The sequence below is a fragment of the Caenorhabditis remanei genome, chromosome V (assembly GCF_010183535.1).
Source record: "Caenorhabditis remanei strain PX506 chromosome V, whole genome shotgun sequence".
In the NCBI taxonomy this organism is placed as follows: Eukaryota; Metazoa; Nematoda; class Chromadorea; order Rhabditida; family Rhabditidae; genus Caenorhabditis; species Caenorhabditis remanei.
In genome coordinates, this window is record NC_071332.1 from 16063849 (window position 1) to 16082347 (window position 18499).

Here is an 18499-nt window from a genome sequence, read left to right on the forward strand (position 1 = left end):
GCAAAAAACTATTTTTTGCTAGTATTTTTGCTTTTTTTGCTACCTTGTGAATAGGTCGAGAATAGGTCCATAATATTTCAGAACGGTTGTCAGTCATGATTCCAAAAAGTATATTTTCTTTTTATCGTATTGTTTGTCCATTTATTTGTTAGTAAACGATGCAATATTAAACGCAACATGTATTTGCGACCAGCGATTAACAATAATAATGTTTTGGTAGGGATTAAATTTACGAATCGGCCACAAATTGACCAAAAAACATCAATTTACCACAACGTAAAATAAAACAGAAAAACATTATATCTTCAAGACAACAGGCCGATGACATGCCGAGTTAGTATGACTCATCGAATGTCCTGATTTACTGGCAATCATTCGACGTGCATCACCGTTGCAACCGATGAATATGACTCCATTAGAAATCCCTGAAATTTATTTTTATTTTCATATTTTGGTTCAGTCCCCCCCCCCCCCCCCCCCCAAATACTAACCGCTCAACATCAAACTTGCTGAATAGAAAGGTCCAACGAGTCTGAATATCGAGTATCCCATAGACTCGAGAATTCCCACGCACAAACTGGGAATCGTTAGGAAAAACAAAGAGGAAATCAGAATTCCAGTGGTTGTTCGGTTTGCCTGAATCAGAGACGTGACGTTCAGTGAAACCGCGGAAAAAATTTCCAATTTAAATTACCTGCTGAAATTTACTGCACTGTTTTAGAGGAGTATGGATAACTGGTGTTTCCTTTCCAACTGATTTGATTTTAAAGAAAATGCTGATTGATAAAATGACCACAATGAATCCGAGTATCTGAAACATGTTATATGAAAAAATTATAAATTTTTTTAAAGAAGTGTACCATATTCGAAGTTCCCCAATATGATCGGAACTGATCACTGACAAAGCATCCGCTAGTTCCACAATTTGGAACTCTGGTTATTGGGGATGTTACAAACATTAAAACGGCATCAAATACCCCAAACACTATACCAACGGCAAGAGTTATTTCAGAGTAGTAGCTTTGTTCAAGTTTTCGAAATTTGGCGGGGAAAAATATGGCCTGAAAAATTGAAAATTGAAATTTGAATTAGACTTAGAATGAACTCACCAGATTCCTGCTAACCGCTATTCCTATAGTAATGATCGCCGAAACTTTACGTTGCAGAGGCAGAGGTGTGGAAGAAATCAAAATGACAAGTGGGTCGAAATCGAGTTGATAATTATTCCATTTTAATATCATATAAATAATATACGGTATTTCAAATAATGCCGCTAGGAAATCACTAGCAGAAAGATAGAAGACGAGGTGGAGATGTTTGTTTTTACGGAGAGCGGGGAGTCTGAAAATTGGACTGATTGATGATGATGAATTTATATTACAACTTACTTCCAGAACATAATGATAATGATCCCATTTATTCCAGCACAGAACAGTTGCAGTACGAGTATGATACAGTAGCTGCTCAGGTAGATCTCGTTGGAAAAAAGACTGATGTGCATTTCGTCCATATGTGATTTTCTAATATTTCTGAAATATTGTACCATGTTTTCTGTTTTTAAGCGCTAATTATGAAGGGTTCATTAATTTAAGCTGAAAAATATATCACAACTCTGAAAACACACAACATTTTATACGAATCCAAACGTGCGATTCTCATTATTTTCGTAATTCTGAAGAATAATTTATTTGGAGAAATTCTAAAAAATGTTTTTTTTTCTGACTTTCCAAGAAAATTGAAGTTTTGTGAATTTTGGTTCTGACTAATCATAATGTGAAAAGTTGAAGAATTCACAAAAAACATGTAATGTGAAAAAATGAGCCTGGGGAAGTATCAAATTTTTTTATTCACTCAATCAGTTGTACTGTGAACATAAATCTTAACAGCAATTAAATTCTCTTTTTTGACCAATTTCAATTTTCCCAAAAGCCTCCTTATTTCTGCTCGATACGGTTTATGGATAAGCAGCATGGTAACAGTCGAAAATAGCCCATGGGATGTTGCCATAATCACTGACATATTCGAAAGTGCAATATCAAAATGTTTGGTGTATAAAGTAGACGTAAGATAGACCGCTGGTGCCAAGATAACCAGAAATGGTAGAGATATTTGTAGACAGACAGCTTTGAAAAACTGTCTTTGTAAATGTGAAGTTTGCTTGGAGACAGTCTTCGCTCGAGATGTGTACTTGACTGTTCTAATGAAATATATAAATACTTGTGACCAAATAAATATGAGATATAGCGAAACTGCAATGAATATCTGGTATTCATTTCCAAGCATGAAAAATTTAGGGTTGTCAACAATTCGAGATGGTAGACAAGGTAAAATTTCAAGCGCTATTCTTCGTGAGTTTGTCTGATCCGGCATGTTAGAAATAAATGGTGAAACTGCGACAAATGTGATGAAAAAGTTGAATGTATGTTGCACCGTTCGTTTTATTTTCCGAGATTGGGTTTCAGAGTCGTCTCGTACTAGATAATTAAATCGGTTTTCAAAAAACATAGTGATGGAAGGTCCCAATACTAAAAATAAGGTATTTGACCATAGAAATTGTGTTCTAACTTACAGAAGAACAGTGAAAGACCAACATAGGCTTGGAACCAGATAGGCACTCCAATGGAAGAAAGTACTCCAATTGAATAACCAGAACAGATTGGAAATACTATAATTGGGACAACCAATATTGTTGCCCAAACATCATAAGTGGCACATCTGCAACTTTTATTTCCATTTTTCCGTTAAAAAACTAAATTTAACTGACGTTAAATGGACCAGCAACATTGGAAACTTCACCTTTCCCATTTCTTTCGGAGTTTTTGTTATAATAATGTATGCTCCAAAAACGTGAAGAGGAACTTGAATAGCAGATAAAGTGTGTGAAGCCAGCTCGAATAGTTCATCTGATTCGAAATAGTTGTTTCGATATGTGCAACTCATGCTTGCAGCTATTTGGTGAATGGTATGATAACAAATGAAAAGGTTGTTTGGTGTTTATATGTAAATCTCATTAAAACAGCAAAAAACAAGATTTCAATGAACAAAAAACTTCCTTGTAACATAAACATGGTGACATCCATCACAGTGCGCGTCATAAGTTTATTCGACTCCCTAAATCTGGGGTTCTGTGAAAACAAAAAGTTTAGAAGAAAAATTGTTAATACCATTAGATTCAAAGCCGGAAAAAACCTAGGGAACCAAATTTTCAGAAATTTATTTCAAATATTACGGTAACACCACCAAAAAAACACTTTTTAGACCGCTTAAAATGATTTGATTTAGGAGAAGAAAACCTCTTCATGAGAAATTTGATAATATATTTATATTGTCAGGAAAAGTTCTTGCGTATTGAGTATATTCTAAAAAGCAGAAAATTTTACAAGATTAAGATTCGTATCATACAACAAAGTGTTACTGTTAAAGTTTCGTCTTTCAAATAAATTTTCTTCAGCTGTCTGACTCACTAATGAGTTGCATAAGGCTGAACGAAGTCAATGATACAAAGAAAAAAGCTTTATTAAGAAAAAATCAGTTATATGTTGCATAGGGAGGCATTTGAACCACTGCCACCTTATTGCTCTCGCAAAACCTATTAATTCCCAAAATTTTCAACGTTGCCGTTCTATAAGGTTTGTGTATAACAAGCATAATAATTTTGGCAAACAATCCGTGTGACGTTATCATAATCACCGAAAAATTAATAAAAACCATATCAAAATTATTAGTGTAAGTTGTTGATAAAATATAGCAAGCTGGAATCATGACCACCACAAATGGAAAACCAATTTGGATGCATACTGCTATAAAAAATTCACGTTGGAGTTGTGTTGTTCGTTGTGATTCAGATTTGATTCCGAATATGAAATTGACAGTTATTGCAAAGAAAAAGAAGATTTGAGTCCAAACAAAAATAATGAATAACCCAATAAGGACAAAGTTTAGATATTCATTTCCAAGCATGAAAAACTTAGAGTGATTGACTATTTTGAGTGGAAGACAAGGAAGCTTTTTCAGAGCTATTTGTCCTGCAACTGATTGATCCGGCATATTGAGAAAAGATGGCACGAGTACGTTAAGTGTAATAAAATAATTAATGAAATAATGAACTGCTCGTTTGAATCTTCGACTACGTGTATCACAGTCCAAACGTACCAAATAATTGTATCGATTTTCGAAGAACATAGTGACAGCTGGTCCATAAACTGAGAGCGAAAACTATAGAAAATAAATCGAAGTTCGGAAAACTTACGTAAAAACAATGTAAGTCCGATGTAACATTGGATCGATAAGGGCATCCCAATAGATGAAAGTACTCCAATCGAATAACCAGAATTACGAAAATACACTGCTCGTCATAAGTTTATTCCACTCCCTATATCAGGAGTTTCTGTGAAAACAAAGAGTTTTGAAGCAAAATTGTTAATACCATTAGATTGAGAGCCTGAATAAACCTAAGGAGCTGAATTGTCAGAAATTTATTTCAAATATTACTGTTCCATCAACCAAAAATCTCTTTTTTGACCGTGTAAAATGATCTCATTCGGGAGTAGAAAACTCCTCATGAAAAATATGATGATACGATTATATTGTCATGAAAAGTTGTGGCGTACACACTTATTGAGCAATAGGCTACATATATTCTAAACAGCAGAAAACTTTACAAGATTGAAATGTTTTGAAGTAGAAAGAAAAAAAGATTTATGAGGAGAAAAAATCAGTTTTGCGTTGCACAGAAAGGCATTTGAACCACTGCCACCTTATTGCTCTCGCAAAACCTTTTGATTCCCAAAATTTTCAACGTTGCCGTTCTATAAGGTTTGTGAATAAGAAGCATAATAATGGTGGCAAACAATCCGTGTGAAGTTATCATAATTACCGAAAAATTAGTAAAAGCCAAATCAAAATTTTTAGTGTAAATTGTTGATAAAATATAGCAAGCTGGAATCATAATCACCACAAATGGAAGAGCAACTTGGATGCATACGGCTATGAAAAATTGACGTTGGAGCTGTGTAGTTCGTTGTGATTGAGATTTGATTCCGAATATGAAATTGACAGTTTTTGCAAAGAAAAATAAGACTTGAGTCCAAATAAGCATAGTGAATAAGCCACTACAGACAAAAATTAGATATTCATTTCCAAGCATAAAAAACTTAGAGTGATTGACTATTTTGAGTGGAAGGCAAGGAAGCTTTTTCAGAGCTATTTGTCTTGCAACTGACTGATCCGGCATATTGAGAAAAGATGGCACGAGTACGTTAAGTGTAATAAAATAATTAATGAAATAATGTACTACTCGTTTGAATCTTCGACTACGTGTATCACAGTCCAAACGTACCAAATAATTGTATCGATTTTCGAAGAACATAGTGACAGCTGGTCCATAAACTGAGAACGAAAACTATAGAAAATAAACCGAAGTTCGGAAAACTTACGTAAAAACAATGTAAGTCCGATGTAACATTGGATCGATAAGGGCATCCCAATAGATGAAAGTACTCCAATCGAATAACCAGAACAAATTGGGAATATTATTACTGGGAAAGCAAGTGTTGTTGTGTATATGTCATATAAAGCGAATCTGCAATTCATTCTTGAAAAACTGTGTTATAATTGAACTCACGTCAAATGCACTAACAGCATAGCAATCTTCATTTTTCCCATTTCATTTGGGGTCTTCATAACGATTATGTAAGCTCCCAAAGTATGGAGTGGTACTTGAATAACAGACAAACTATGTAAAGCAAGTTCCAGAAATTCATCGGATTCGAAATAGTTGTTTCGATATGTACAACTCATGCTCTGCAACTGTACGATGTATGGTCAGAGCTGAATGATAAACAGATGAAAGCGTTGTGTTGTGTTCGTATATCTCACTAAAACAGCAAAACAAGATTTCAACGAAAAAAACTTCCCTAAAACATAGACATGGTGACATTCATTACGAAAATATGATCTCCTTTGGGAGAAGAAAAACAGTTCATGAAAAATATGAAGCGATTATACAGGGTGCGCCATAAATAGTGATATGAATGTTTGGGTCAGCCCTGGTTCAGGCACAGAACTCCAGGCGCATCCAAATATATGTTTTGTTATCAGTTTTTATCAGTTTTTCAAGTTTTCGAAGTGACAGATTGTAATTTTAATTTTTACGGAGGTGGCAACATTTTTTCTCCAGCCAGCTCTACCATTGACTGTATCAGTGTGTGTGAAAAGCTTTTTTGTGAGTTTCAAGAAGGTAAGAATGCCGCAAATGCAGGTGTTTAGAAAAATGAAACGTATGGAATATATTGTCATATTCAAGACCTTCTTGAAACATATATTCACAGTATACCGTCCTGGACATATTCCGGCAAATACAGGATCAGGTCTAATTTGGACCGGAGCGTGACAAAAGTATCCTACGGCTTTGAAATTTCAACAAAAATAGTTCAATGATAAATGAAAATGAAGCAGAATATTTTCTCACTGTGTTCTCAAAAAATCACCTTGCTAGTTTAAGAACTCAGGATTTTATGTACGCTGATAGCTCATGAGTGCCTCCTTGGCATGCACAAAATCACTGGTTTAATCCCAGTGATTACTCATGAAAGTAACTGACCAAAAAAACCGACCAGAACTTAAAAAACAAAACGAATGTAGCAAAACATTTAAGAACGTTTTGTTAGAACAGAACGTTTCTTGATGAGACTTCAGATCCACCTTCAGTCCCAGTTTTAGTCGGAAGATACCCACTTTGCTACACTTTTTACATTTTGGTCCACCCAGGAACCAAATTTACTCCGAAACCCTGTTTCAAGGTTGGAATTTGTTGTTAAGCATATTTTCATCTTAAAAATCATTTCTGGACATTCCAGAAAATCAAAGCGCCGGTACACAACTCCAAGATTACCTAACAGGCATTCAGATACGATTTTCCGGAGTTCACCTGGCTGTCTAAATGGGTGCCTATTTCGCCAAAACGCAATTTCTTCATATTTTCAAATTAGGAATATCAGACCCAGAGAGTTTCTTAACAAAAAAAGTTTGGTTTGAATTCTCTGAATTGTTTTCTGTATAAGTCCTGGGACGCTGAAATCGTCAACTACCTCCGTGCCTAGGTCGTAGCTACCCGGGTGGATTGAGAGCTGTAACTCAGGACAAATGAGAACAGATCAAAAATCATCTTTGAAAATCTTTTCTGTAGCGAATGAATGATTTTTTGTCAAAAGGTAAAGATGTTCTGAAGTTTTTGAAAAAAGTTATAACGTTTTTTGCATATATCACTATTTATGGCGCACCCTATATTGTTGTGAAAAGTTGACGCGTACACACTAATTGAGTGACAGCCTATATTTTAATAAGCAGAAAACAATACAAGATTGAGATTCGTATCATACAACAAAGTGTTACGGACCTGCCCACAAAGAAAACTTGTACTATTATGTAGTTAAAAATATATAGAAACGACGAAAACGATACTCGATTAAGTCGTTTTGTCAAAATTTTGAAAAAAAAGTCACAAACGTAAAATAGCCAAAGCGTGAATATTCAGAACAGAAAAAAAGAAGAATAAAGAATTTTAAATGCAAACTCGTTTTCTCAGTCATTTCGTCGTTTTAATAACTGTTTTTGATTGAAATATTCATTTACGTCGTTTTCGTACTTGTTTTTTTCACTTCCGATAGTCAAATTACACTGTGTTTTTGAGATTTAGGTATGCTATTTTCATTATCATTTAACGTCATTAATCGCATGACAAAAAACGATTTTAGTAGGTCTATTACTGTCTTGTCTTTAAAATAAATCTTCTTCAGTTTTTTGATTAACTAATGAGTTGCATAAGACTGAGCCGAGTTAATGATAGCAAGAAAAAATATTTATTGAGAAGAAAATCCATTATGCGTTACACTGGAAGACATTTGAATCACTTTCACCTTATTATTCTTGTAGAATCTTTTAATTCCTAAAATTTTCAAGGTTTCCGTTCTATAAGGTTTGTGAATAAAAAGCATAATGATTGTGGAAAACAATCCGTGTGAAGATATCATAATCACTGAAAAATTAGAAAAAGCCATATCATAATTATTAGTGTAAATTGTTGATAAGATATAGCCAGCAGCTGTCATGAACACCACAAATGGAAGTGACACTTGGATGCATACTGCTATGAAGAATTCACGCTGGAGCTGTGTAGTTCGTTGTGATTGAGATTTGATTCCGAATATGAAATTGACAGTTATTGCAAAGAAAAAGAAGATTTGAGTCCAAACAAAAATAATGAATAACCCAATAAGGACAAAGTTTAGATATTCATTTCCAACCATGAAGAACGTTGGGTGGTTGACTATATTAAGTGGTAGGCATGGAAGTTATTTCAGAGCTATTTGTCTTGCAACTGACTGATCCGGCATATTGAGAAAAGATGGCACGAATGCATTTAATGCAACGAAGTAATTAACGAAGTAATAGACCGCTCGTTTGAATCTGCGGCTTTGAGTATCGGAATCCAAACGTACCAAAGAATTGTACCGATTTTCAAAGAAAAAATACGGAAACTATAAAAGTTTACCGGAATTCGGAAAACTTACGAAAACATAATGTGAGTCCGACGTAAGTCTGGATCCATATTGGCATTCCAATAGATGAAAGTAATCCAATTGAATAACCGGAACAAATAGGGAATACTGTTATTGGGAGAATAAGTAACGCCCATAAGTCATATGAAACGAATCTGAATTCATTTGTGAATAACTGCTTTTCATGTAATTAAACTCACGTCAAATGCATTAACAGCATTGGAAACTTCATTTTTCCCATTTCATTTGGGGTCTTCATAATGATTATGTAAGCTCCCAAAGTATGGAGTGGTACTTGAACAACAGATAAGCCATGTAAACCAAGTTCGAGAAATTCTTCAGACTCGAAGTAGTTGTTTCAATGTGCAACTCATGCTTTGTTACAACAAAATATATGAGATACTGAAGACTTTTGCTTGTTTTTTTGTATCTTATTATGAGATACCATCTATCGGCCTATCTTCCTTGAAAGATTAGAATTCAGTATCAAAACAAGTTTTTGATTCAGAAAAGCATAACCCTTAGAATTAATAAGATGTGTGTCTTAAAAAACAATTTTCGTTTTTACGAAAGATTGTTATGTTCTGTTCAAAGTTATTTTTCAAGAAATTAGTCAAATGCCAACAACGTAAAAAAAAAACTGACTAATCTATTAATCACTACTCGGAACTTTTCCCTAATGACAAGTGCAATTAGATGAATCAATATAAGCTTTGCAAAAATAATATGGGATTTCACTGATTACCACGTTTTTTATAACAGTTTTACTGCGGTCATGCTCTTTTTACTTTTTTTGTTGACGATAAAAGTTTTTTTTGAGTTGTTTAAAGTTATTTGAAATTGTTTGAATGTTTGAGAAAAAAAACTAAAATAATGTTTGGTCAAACAATTTATGGTCAAACTATAAAATAAAATTTTGGGTTTCTTATGTTCGAATGGTAGTTATCTCCCAATGGAACTAATTAACTTTTTTAATATTACCGTCTATTTCATAATGTCGAAAATAATTTTACTTCCGTCTTTATCTCTGCAAAGCTCTGTCTGCGACTACACGATGTATGGTCAGAGATGAATGATAACATATGAAAAATATGCTTAGTGTTCGTGTATCTCATTAAAACTGCAAAACAAGATTTCAATGAAAAAAACTTCCAAAAAACATAGACATGGTGGCATTCATTACAAAAATAGAACGTCACGTGTGGAGAAGAAAACCGTCAATGAAAAATATGACGATGCGATTATTCATGAAAAGTTGTCGTGTATACACTTATTGAATAACTACCTATAATCTAAAAAGAAAAAAAAGCGTGAGTTTCGTATTATACAACAAAGTGTTACTGTCAAGGTTTCGTCTTTCAAATTAACCTTCTTAGGTATTTTTTTTAGACTAACCAATGAGTTGCATAAGAAGAAACCGAGTCAATGATAGCAAAAAAGGTTTATTCAAAAACAACTCAGTTATGCGTTACACTGGCAGACTTCTGAGCTACTGCCAACTTATTACTCTTGCGAAATATTTTAAATCCCAAAATTTTCAAGGTTTCCGTTCGATAAGGTTTGTGAATAAGAAGCATAATAATGGTGGAAAACAATCCATGTGAATTGATCATAATCAGCGAAAAATTAGTAAAAGCCATATCGAAATTATTAGTGTAAGTAGTTGATAAAATATAGCAAGCAGGAATTACGACCACCACAAATGGAAAAGCAATTTGGATGCATACTGCTAATAAGAATGTTGAAGCTGTGCAGTTTGTTGTGATTGAGATTTTGTTTGGAATACGAAGTTGACTGTTTTCGCAACCAAAACGAAGATTTGAATCCAAATAAAAATGCCGAATATCCCAGTACAGACAAAGTTTAGATATTCATTTCCAAGCATCAAAAAACTTGGATGGTTGACTATTTCGAGTGGTAGGCAAGGAAGCTTTTTCAGAGCTATTTGTCTTGCAACTGACTGATCCGGCATATTGAGAAAGGATGGCATAACCAGTGTGTGCTTACCGATAATTATTACTTTCCGGTAAATGCGTTTTGCGGTAAATTTCCGGTATTTACCGAATTTATCGATAATTTACCGGTAAATCTAGTTGAAATTTACCGGTAAATTCGGTAAAACCGGTAAATTTACCGGTAAATTCCGGCGATAAATTAAACACGGCGCGTGACAGGTCAGATGACGTGTAAACATATTTGAAATTTTTCACACGTAAAAATAAATCCAAAAGTATTAATTTCATTCCATTTACCGGTAATTTACCGGTAAATGGGCGTTTCGGTAAATTTTTTTGGTAAAAATTTACCGGTAAATTACCGGTAAATATTCACCGAAAATTTACCGGAAAATTACCGGTAAATTTGCCGGTAATTTTCCGGTAAATTTACCGGTAAATTTTACCGAAACGTTCCGGAAATTCACACTGGGCATAACTACGGTGAGTGTAATGAAGTAATTAATAAAATAATGAATCGCTCGTTTGAATCTCCGGTTATGAGTATCACAGTCAGAACGTACCAAATAGTTGTACCGATTCTCGAAGAACATAATGACAGCTGGTCCAAAAACTGACAACAAAAAATTGAGGAAACAAACTGGATATCGGAAAACTTACGAAAAAACAATGTGAGTCCGATGTAACCCTGGACCCAAATGGGTACCCCAATAGATGGAAGCACTCCAGTCGAATAACCGGAACAAATAGGGTACACTATTCTTGAGATTGAAAGTGTTGCTGTATATATGTCATTTGATGCGAATCTGGAATACATTTTTTGAAGAACTCCTTCATCATACAACTCACTTTAAATGCACTAACAGCATAGGAAACTTCATTTTTCCCATTTCATTTGGGGTCTTCATAATGATTATATAAACTCCCAAAGTATAGATTGGTACTTGTATAACAGACAAACTATGTAAGGCAAGTACGAGAAATTCATCGGATTCAAAATAGTTGTTTCGAAATGTGCAGCTCATGTTTCGTTACGACAAAGTATTTGAGGTACTGAAGACTTGTGAAAATTTCAGAATGAATAAGATGTGCGTCTTGAAAAATGTTCTTTGTTTTGCGACAGACTGTTGTTTTCTGCTCAATGTTATTTTTCAAAAAATTAGTCTAATGACGCCCACATCAGAACTAACTAAGAGATGAGGAATCGCCATTTCAAAGTGAATAAGCCATAATTTAGTTGTTGATGTCTCACTCGGTGATCTGATTTGCTCAAGTTATGTCAGAAAGATGTGCAGTACGTGGCACTTTGGAAGTGAGCCTGAGTAAAAATAACTTTATTAATTTTAAACTTTCTACAACAGAAACAATACCATAGTTTTCATATTTGATAGGAATCCAATTCGGCGGAAAATAATGATTAGGATCAAAGTTTCCAGATGTCTGAAATTTACAAACTAAATTATTCATTTCTACATAGCACCACAAAAAAACTAAGAAGGCTACGATCATCTGTAAACTTAATCTGTAAACTCGATATCGTTGTAATACATCTGATTAGGTTTTGATAAAAACCCATCAGCGACAGATGTGATGAAAAAGTTGAATGAATGTTGCACCGTTTGTTTTATTATCCGTAATTGGCATTCAGGGTCGTCTCGTACTAAATAGTTGCCGGTGGCAAGGTACCCTCATAACCCTGTAGTTTTCCGAGTCCTCACGCGCCTACCGTAACCTCAGCGCGTCAGTTCACGCGGACACGCGTACTCCACGTGGCAACAAGTGGTTTTCTGAAGTCGGTTGGCTTTCAGAGTTAAGTTCTAGTTTTAGCGTTGGTGTTTTGACTTTTGCTTTGTAAGTTTTACGCTCTCTTATTCTAATTTCTTGCAATAAAGTCTATTTATTGTGAGAAACTGTGTTAATTGTCGTCATATTTTATCAGGACCCTATCACCCGTATTTATATACGCGGGCAACTAGATAATTGAAAAATAAATATCAAGCTTTCAATGGAAAAAAAATTCCTCATGAAAAATATGATGAAACGATTGTATTGTCATGAAAAGTTGTCGCATAAATTAATATTTTGCATTATTCTGTCATAAAAATTCATTAAATTGCGGTCGGGAAAAGACTAGTTTTCTTCGTGGGTCGGTCCATTACTAGAAGACGTGTCTATTGGTTCTACATCTGCTACTCTATCCACTACTCAAGCTTCTCCAATAACTACCACTCGTTGTACAGCATACTTGCAAAATATCGGCCCGGCCCGGGCCGGGCCGGTAGAGAAAGTTGCCGGCCCGGAGTCAAAAAATGAGCACAATTTTTTCACAAAATTTTTCGAAATTTTTTGAAATTTTCATCAAAAATAGTCAAAAATCCTATGTAAACTTGAGTTTTATCGATATGTAAAAACATAGTCGAAAATTCGACTTTTTTGCGAAAAAATCAAAAAAATTTTCAAAAAAATTCAAATTTTCAAATGTTTGTACTGTGACCCGGGCCGACCGGGCCGGTGAAAATTCTCAAATCGGCCCGGCCCGGCCCGGCCCGGCCCGTTGCAAGTATGTTGTACAGCGATAATTTCTGCACAGCGTTATTATGCCAAACATCAACGACTACACCGGTAAGAGTGACTCCTGAGTTTGCAATCTAATCTCGGAGTAAAGGACGTCTACCACTCAAAAAATATGAAACAGTTAACCCGGCCGAAAACTATAAGAGCCGATCTCCGGGTTTGCACCAACAACTGCAGGTCGGTTGCAACAGACAATCGACTTGCAGAACTTCTGGAAAAATCCAATAGGATAAAGTACGACATCATTCGACTATCAATTAAAAAGATCCGCAGAAGTGCACCTGACGCATCGCGACGCAACCGGAGTACAGCGGCAGGAGAAGACAAACTATCAGCAGACTTCTTGAAAAAATTGTCACTTCACAGTTCATTGAAACCTTGCGGAAAGATTCTCACGATACCTGAAAGAAGGAAAAGTTTCAACAAAATGGAAATTGTCCAAAACAACTATTCAAAAAAAGAGAAAAAGAAAATCTGGAGAACTATCGTACAATCCGTTTGCTTCCGGTACTGTACAAGGACTTCGCAAAGTGTATCCTCAATTGCATCCGGAAAACATTAGAAGAAGCCCAACCGGTCAAACATGCAGAATTCGGAAGATTCTTCTCGACAATTGACCACATCCATTTAGTGCAAAGACTGATGGGGGAGAGTATCATTCCGGTGATCTCCGTTTGAGCGGTAGGGAGCAGTTGGGTAGCAACCCGGAAGTATGGATGCCCAACCACCGCATTCTGATCTGGCATAGTGTTTGGATGGTCTCTGTCTCTAGATCTGAAATAGAGCTCTGCCCTGAAGAACACACGCGCGGACCGGTTGGATGCCGACTTGATCTGGAGGGTGCAAACCTGAAAGGGAAAGTTGAAGGCCGTGAGGCTCCTGGCGGGAAACTCCGTCATAGTCAGTGGTGAGCCTATACCCGACGACTATGACATAGTTGGAGGAATCCTGATCTGATAATAATCATTGTTCATATAAGAGAGGGGGATGATAAATACCTAGGGTCCGAAACCATCAAAGCAGCTACTGACATGCATAGTAGTGATGAACACATAGACCCTGGGGTTCCCTAAACTCGACCCATTTGCACAAACCCACTTTGTACAAATGAACCAAACTGATGAAGAGTTTAATGATTTCTTACATCACAGCTAGCGGACCTACCGTGAAGTAGACTCCCGCCGCTGTAGCAGGCTCGCCAGGACGAGAATACCAAATACCAATCACCATGATATTCATTGATTTCAAGAAAGCTTTGGGAATGATAGAACCTACTGCTTTATGGGAAAGCCTGAAGACTCAAGAAATTGACTCAAGATATATAAAACTCCTAATTTAATGTTACAATGATTGCTCCACTACAATCACACCATTCCACAATCCAGTCAATATCCTCATTGCCAGAGGTGTCGGACAAGGAGATTCCATTTCACCAAATCTATTCTTGAATCGGCTTTCAGTCGAATTTCATGGTTTCATCTGAAAGGAGACGACGAAGACTACGATAACTCCGCGTGTATAAGAATGAACGGTTGAAACATAGCACATCTACGTTACGCCGACGACATTATTCTAATTTTGATACCTCCAAAAACAGCGGAAAAATGCTACAAGAACTGGTAAACAGTTGCGAACCAGTTGGTCTGGAAATAAATGCAAATAAAACAAAAGTGTTGATGAGCAATTATTCGTCATGTAACCAAAAAACTATCAGAAAAAACAATGCCACGATGTGGAGGAAGCTTCCCCCGGGAACTACTGCACAATGTACGGCGTCTTTATGCCAAACATCAACGACTACACCGGCAAGAGTGACTCCTGAGTTTGTTTTTTTGACTCGGGAAACATTTCCAGGCAACAAATTTTCTACTATTTCCAGTGCCATGAATGCCAATCCAGCCAGCAGGTTGCTTACTTGGTGAGCTGATGGCAAGGCTGTCAGAAATCGCGGCCGGCCGCGGCTTTTTCCTGAAAATCTCAAACAGCAGCGGCTTTCAAGAGTTTCAACTGAAAACATGACTTGATATACTTTTGATTTTTGGTACCAGTCTGGCCACACTGGTTCGACCCCCACTGGTGCCAAAACTTTTTTGGGCTGGCCGCGGCTTTTTGAAATTTTCAATAAAAAGCCGCGGCCGGCCGTACGTCAGCCTTGGCTGACGTACCTATTTCAGTGGACCTGTGTAAGTGAAACTCAGTATAGATTTAGTCAGACTTGTCACGGGCCGCGCCAAAATCAGGAAAAATCTCGGCCCGGCCCGGCCCGCTCGGCCCGTTTTGAAACATTTTTTCAAAACATCTTGTGTTTTTGAACTTTTTTTCGGAAATTTTTTGAACTTTTTGGAAATTTTTTGAACTTTTTTGAAAAAAGTATAGTTTTCGAAAAAACATTTAAAATTGAATCAAAATGTGAATATGTATGATAATTTAAGCATTTTTACTCTTTTTTTTTCGAAAAATTTCAAAAAAAAATTGGTAAAAATGGGTACCCATTTTTGAATCCGGGCCGACCGGCCCGGCCCGATTTTTGACAAGTCTGGATTTAGTAGCAGATATTATTTTTAGTACAGGATAACCAAAATCATCTGCAATTTTGATACATATGAAGTACCAATCCCTCGTAAGTCGTGAGAACGGTTAAAATATTTTATATAATTTAACTGTTTTCAGCTTGCGCAACATGTGATATAAACGCTGCAAAACAATTTATGGACCCACCCAATATAATTTATGATGTACGGTACATTAACTCTTAATTTTTTATACTCTATTAACAAATGTTTTTAGTGATATAACTTCTGATGGGCAAACATGCAAATTATTCTGTGCTACTTGTCTTCACCAAATTCAAACTTGCCCTACAATGGTTTTTTCGTAAGTTGAAGACTGAGACTGTAATGAAAAATTCATTAAATCTCCAGGGAGAATTCAGTACAGGAAGATAAGAAGTAATCAAAACAGAAAATTATTATGAATAGTGTGAATGCGAATGTTGACTGCGCTGATGGAAACATTGACATACATAGGAATGTAGGTTTTTATACGCGAAGATATGAAAACCTGATCTGAAATTTCCAGTTGACCGATTGTTACGGACCTATTCTCAAGGTAGCGCAAAAAAAGCTACCTTGTGAATAGGTCCATCAGATTTCGTTGTCAATTCAACGGTTGCTGACGCCTGGACTCAATTTTTCTGGTGTTTCATGGTTTCGCTTTCCCGTCTCCACATGACATTCTTTATCCCTAGGATTTTGTTTTTTTGTGTTCTCATATTCTTTTATCATCATGATATTTCAACTAACTTCAAAACTGTTTCTGAGAATATGTAAAACTAGCTGTATGTAGCTTTATATAAAATGCTGGAGAGAATTATTGAACTATTATAGGAACACCAATTCAAGTGTTAGGTAACTATGATTTTTGAAAAATCTTGAAAATTAACTTCAGGTTTTTCTGCCGTCACAATCTAGCGACTATCCGAATATCAGTGGAAAGCAGAACTGTGTGGAAGAAAATACGGAAAAAAGACAGAAATGAAGTTATTTTCGACAGTATGACTTAAAATCTCATTCGATACATACCAATTGAATTACGTCCCCGCATCCGCATACATTAAACAAGGTTATAAAAAGTAATTTTCGACAAAAGTAAAGCTTTATTATTGTAGTTCTGCAAAGTTTCTCCCTGGACGGTTACAGCTACAGAAAATCATTGTGAATAAGTAATTCATGATTTTTTTTTGTGATTTACTCAAAAAACATATTGCCAAACTGCTGTAGACTTGTATAACACTAGTTCACAACTTTGTGCATAATTCCTTGATATCCGGTCGAGCGATTTCCAACGCAATAGGTGTCAAATGAAGGCCTGACGTAAAGTAACTCAATCCAATATCGTTGAAATATCGAACTGTATTCGTTTTGGGATTATGGAAAATTTTTGTGTAATCTATGTAATCGCACTTCGCACCGCATTCTTTCAGCAATATATCATATCTCTGTTTTGCTATATTGTATCCGTTCTCGAATGAATCGACGACAAGTTTCTGAAAACGAAAAACTTGGTAAAATACAATGAAGTTCAAACTTGCATCTATTTCAGCAGGCGTCATTTTTTCTCTGAAGTGTTGTGCAAGCTTCTCTACTTCTTCAATGACTGGTCTTGGAAAAGCGTGCAGAAGTATAATTTTTTTTGAAACGTATTTCATAAATTCTTGTAATTGATCTTTAGCAACAGCAAGAATCGGGTCAAAATCGATATTTGTAATGTTCTCTGCTAGTGGGTCCCCCATACTGTTAAAACGGCCTCCTATTATAAGATAATCTGGTTTCTCATCACGAACCGCTTCTCGATACTCGCCGAATTGTTTCGTACAGTGCCAACTTTGAGTGGGAAAAACAGGCTCACAAACTATAAATCAAAAAACTAATGTCCAAAATTCGGGATGAATAAATACATGGAAATGTCACTTGAGAAATTTCCTTGGCCTTTGCACCACATTCATCCTGTATCAACGGCGCTAGATTAGCCATTGTACTACTACCCAGTATCATAAACTTCATTGTTCCATTTCCTGATAAGCCCTAAACTGGTTTCATAACATTCGGATAGTGAGCTGAAATATAATACCGGTCGATGATTTCTACCGACCCAAACTCCAATGTTTGGGATTGCAAGCTGCACAAAATCATTCTTCTGCCATAGTCGGTTTTGTATTTCTACTTGATCTAAAATGCAGGTTACAAGATTTTTAACTGGTTTTCAACTTACCATAATTTGTGAATGTCTTGTTCAATACATCATTATAGACTTCAAAAGATCTGTTAACAAAATACACTAATTAAACTTATGTTATTGAAACATACGTTGATTTCTGGGCGTTTTGGAGTCTGATAAGTATTTCAATTTCTTCTTTTTCCAATGCTAAGAAATTGAACGAGCCCAAAAACGCAATCAACAATATTATTCGTTTCCAGTCAAGTTTCAGAGACCATTTTTCGAAAGTTTCATGAAATACTATCGAAATAAAAATCGAGATAATAAACGTAAAAAATAACCCTGAAATAATGTAATATTTCTGATTAGCTCAACGTTCAGTGGTTACCAATATGGCTATCATTGCCAATGATTTTCCAGTATGCATATAACGGCCAGTGAACAAGATAAAGTGCAAATGAAATATTGCCAGTGTAGATGAGCAAGTTATTGAAAACTGGTACATTATTTGACGAAGCGTATATAAAGACGGCCGTTAAAATAGTAACTATAACTCTGAAAAATGAGAAGTTTGGATCTATTCCAGAATATGAAACTTCAATATTAAAACCATACCTTGCAATCAGTGGATTGATTGGTGTTGAGTAAAATGTGATAGCAATTGTTACAATTAATATTGAGTTACTGTAGGTTTTA

General features: G+C 35.7%; 3 protein-coding genes across 3 annotated transcripts; all 3 read right to left on the reverse strand.

Moving 5' to 3' along the window:
• Positions 1–297: 297 nt before the first annotated feature.
• GCK72_020481 (uncharacterized protein) lies at positions 298–1510 on the reverse strand (the record flags this gene model as incomplete). The annotated part of the gene is made up of 6 exons (XM_053733600.1): positions 298–425; positions 492–636; positions 695–811; positions 861–1061; positions 1110–1341; positions 1389–1510. 6 exons carry the CDS (start codon positions 1508–1510, stop codon positions 298–300), a joined length of 945 nt encoding a protein of 314 aa, XP_053582513.1.
• A 1953-nt stretch (positions 1511–3463) lies between these two features.
• Positions 3464–5799, reverse strand: GCK72_020482 (uncharacterized protein; the record flags this gene model as incomplete). Its single annotated transcript, XM_003116043.2, has 4 exons — positions 3464–3481; positions 5339–5388; positions 5436–5581; positions 5624–5799. The coding sequence occupies 4 exons, from the start codon at positions 5797–5799 to the stop codon at positions 3464–3466; spliced, it is 390 nt and encodes a 129-aa protein (XP_003116091.2).
• Positions 5800–16883: 11084 nt separating this feature from the next.
• On the reverse strand, positions 16884–17640 carry GCK72_020483 (uncharacterized protein; the record flags this gene model as incomplete). The annotated part of the gene is made up of 2 exons (XM_053733601.1): positions 16884–17497; positions 17544–17640. 2 exons carry the CDS (start codon positions 17638–17640, stop codon positions 16884–16886), a joined length of 711 nt encoding a protein of 236 aa, XP_053582514.1.
• Between the last annotated feature and the right edge of the window lie 859 nt (positions 17641–18499).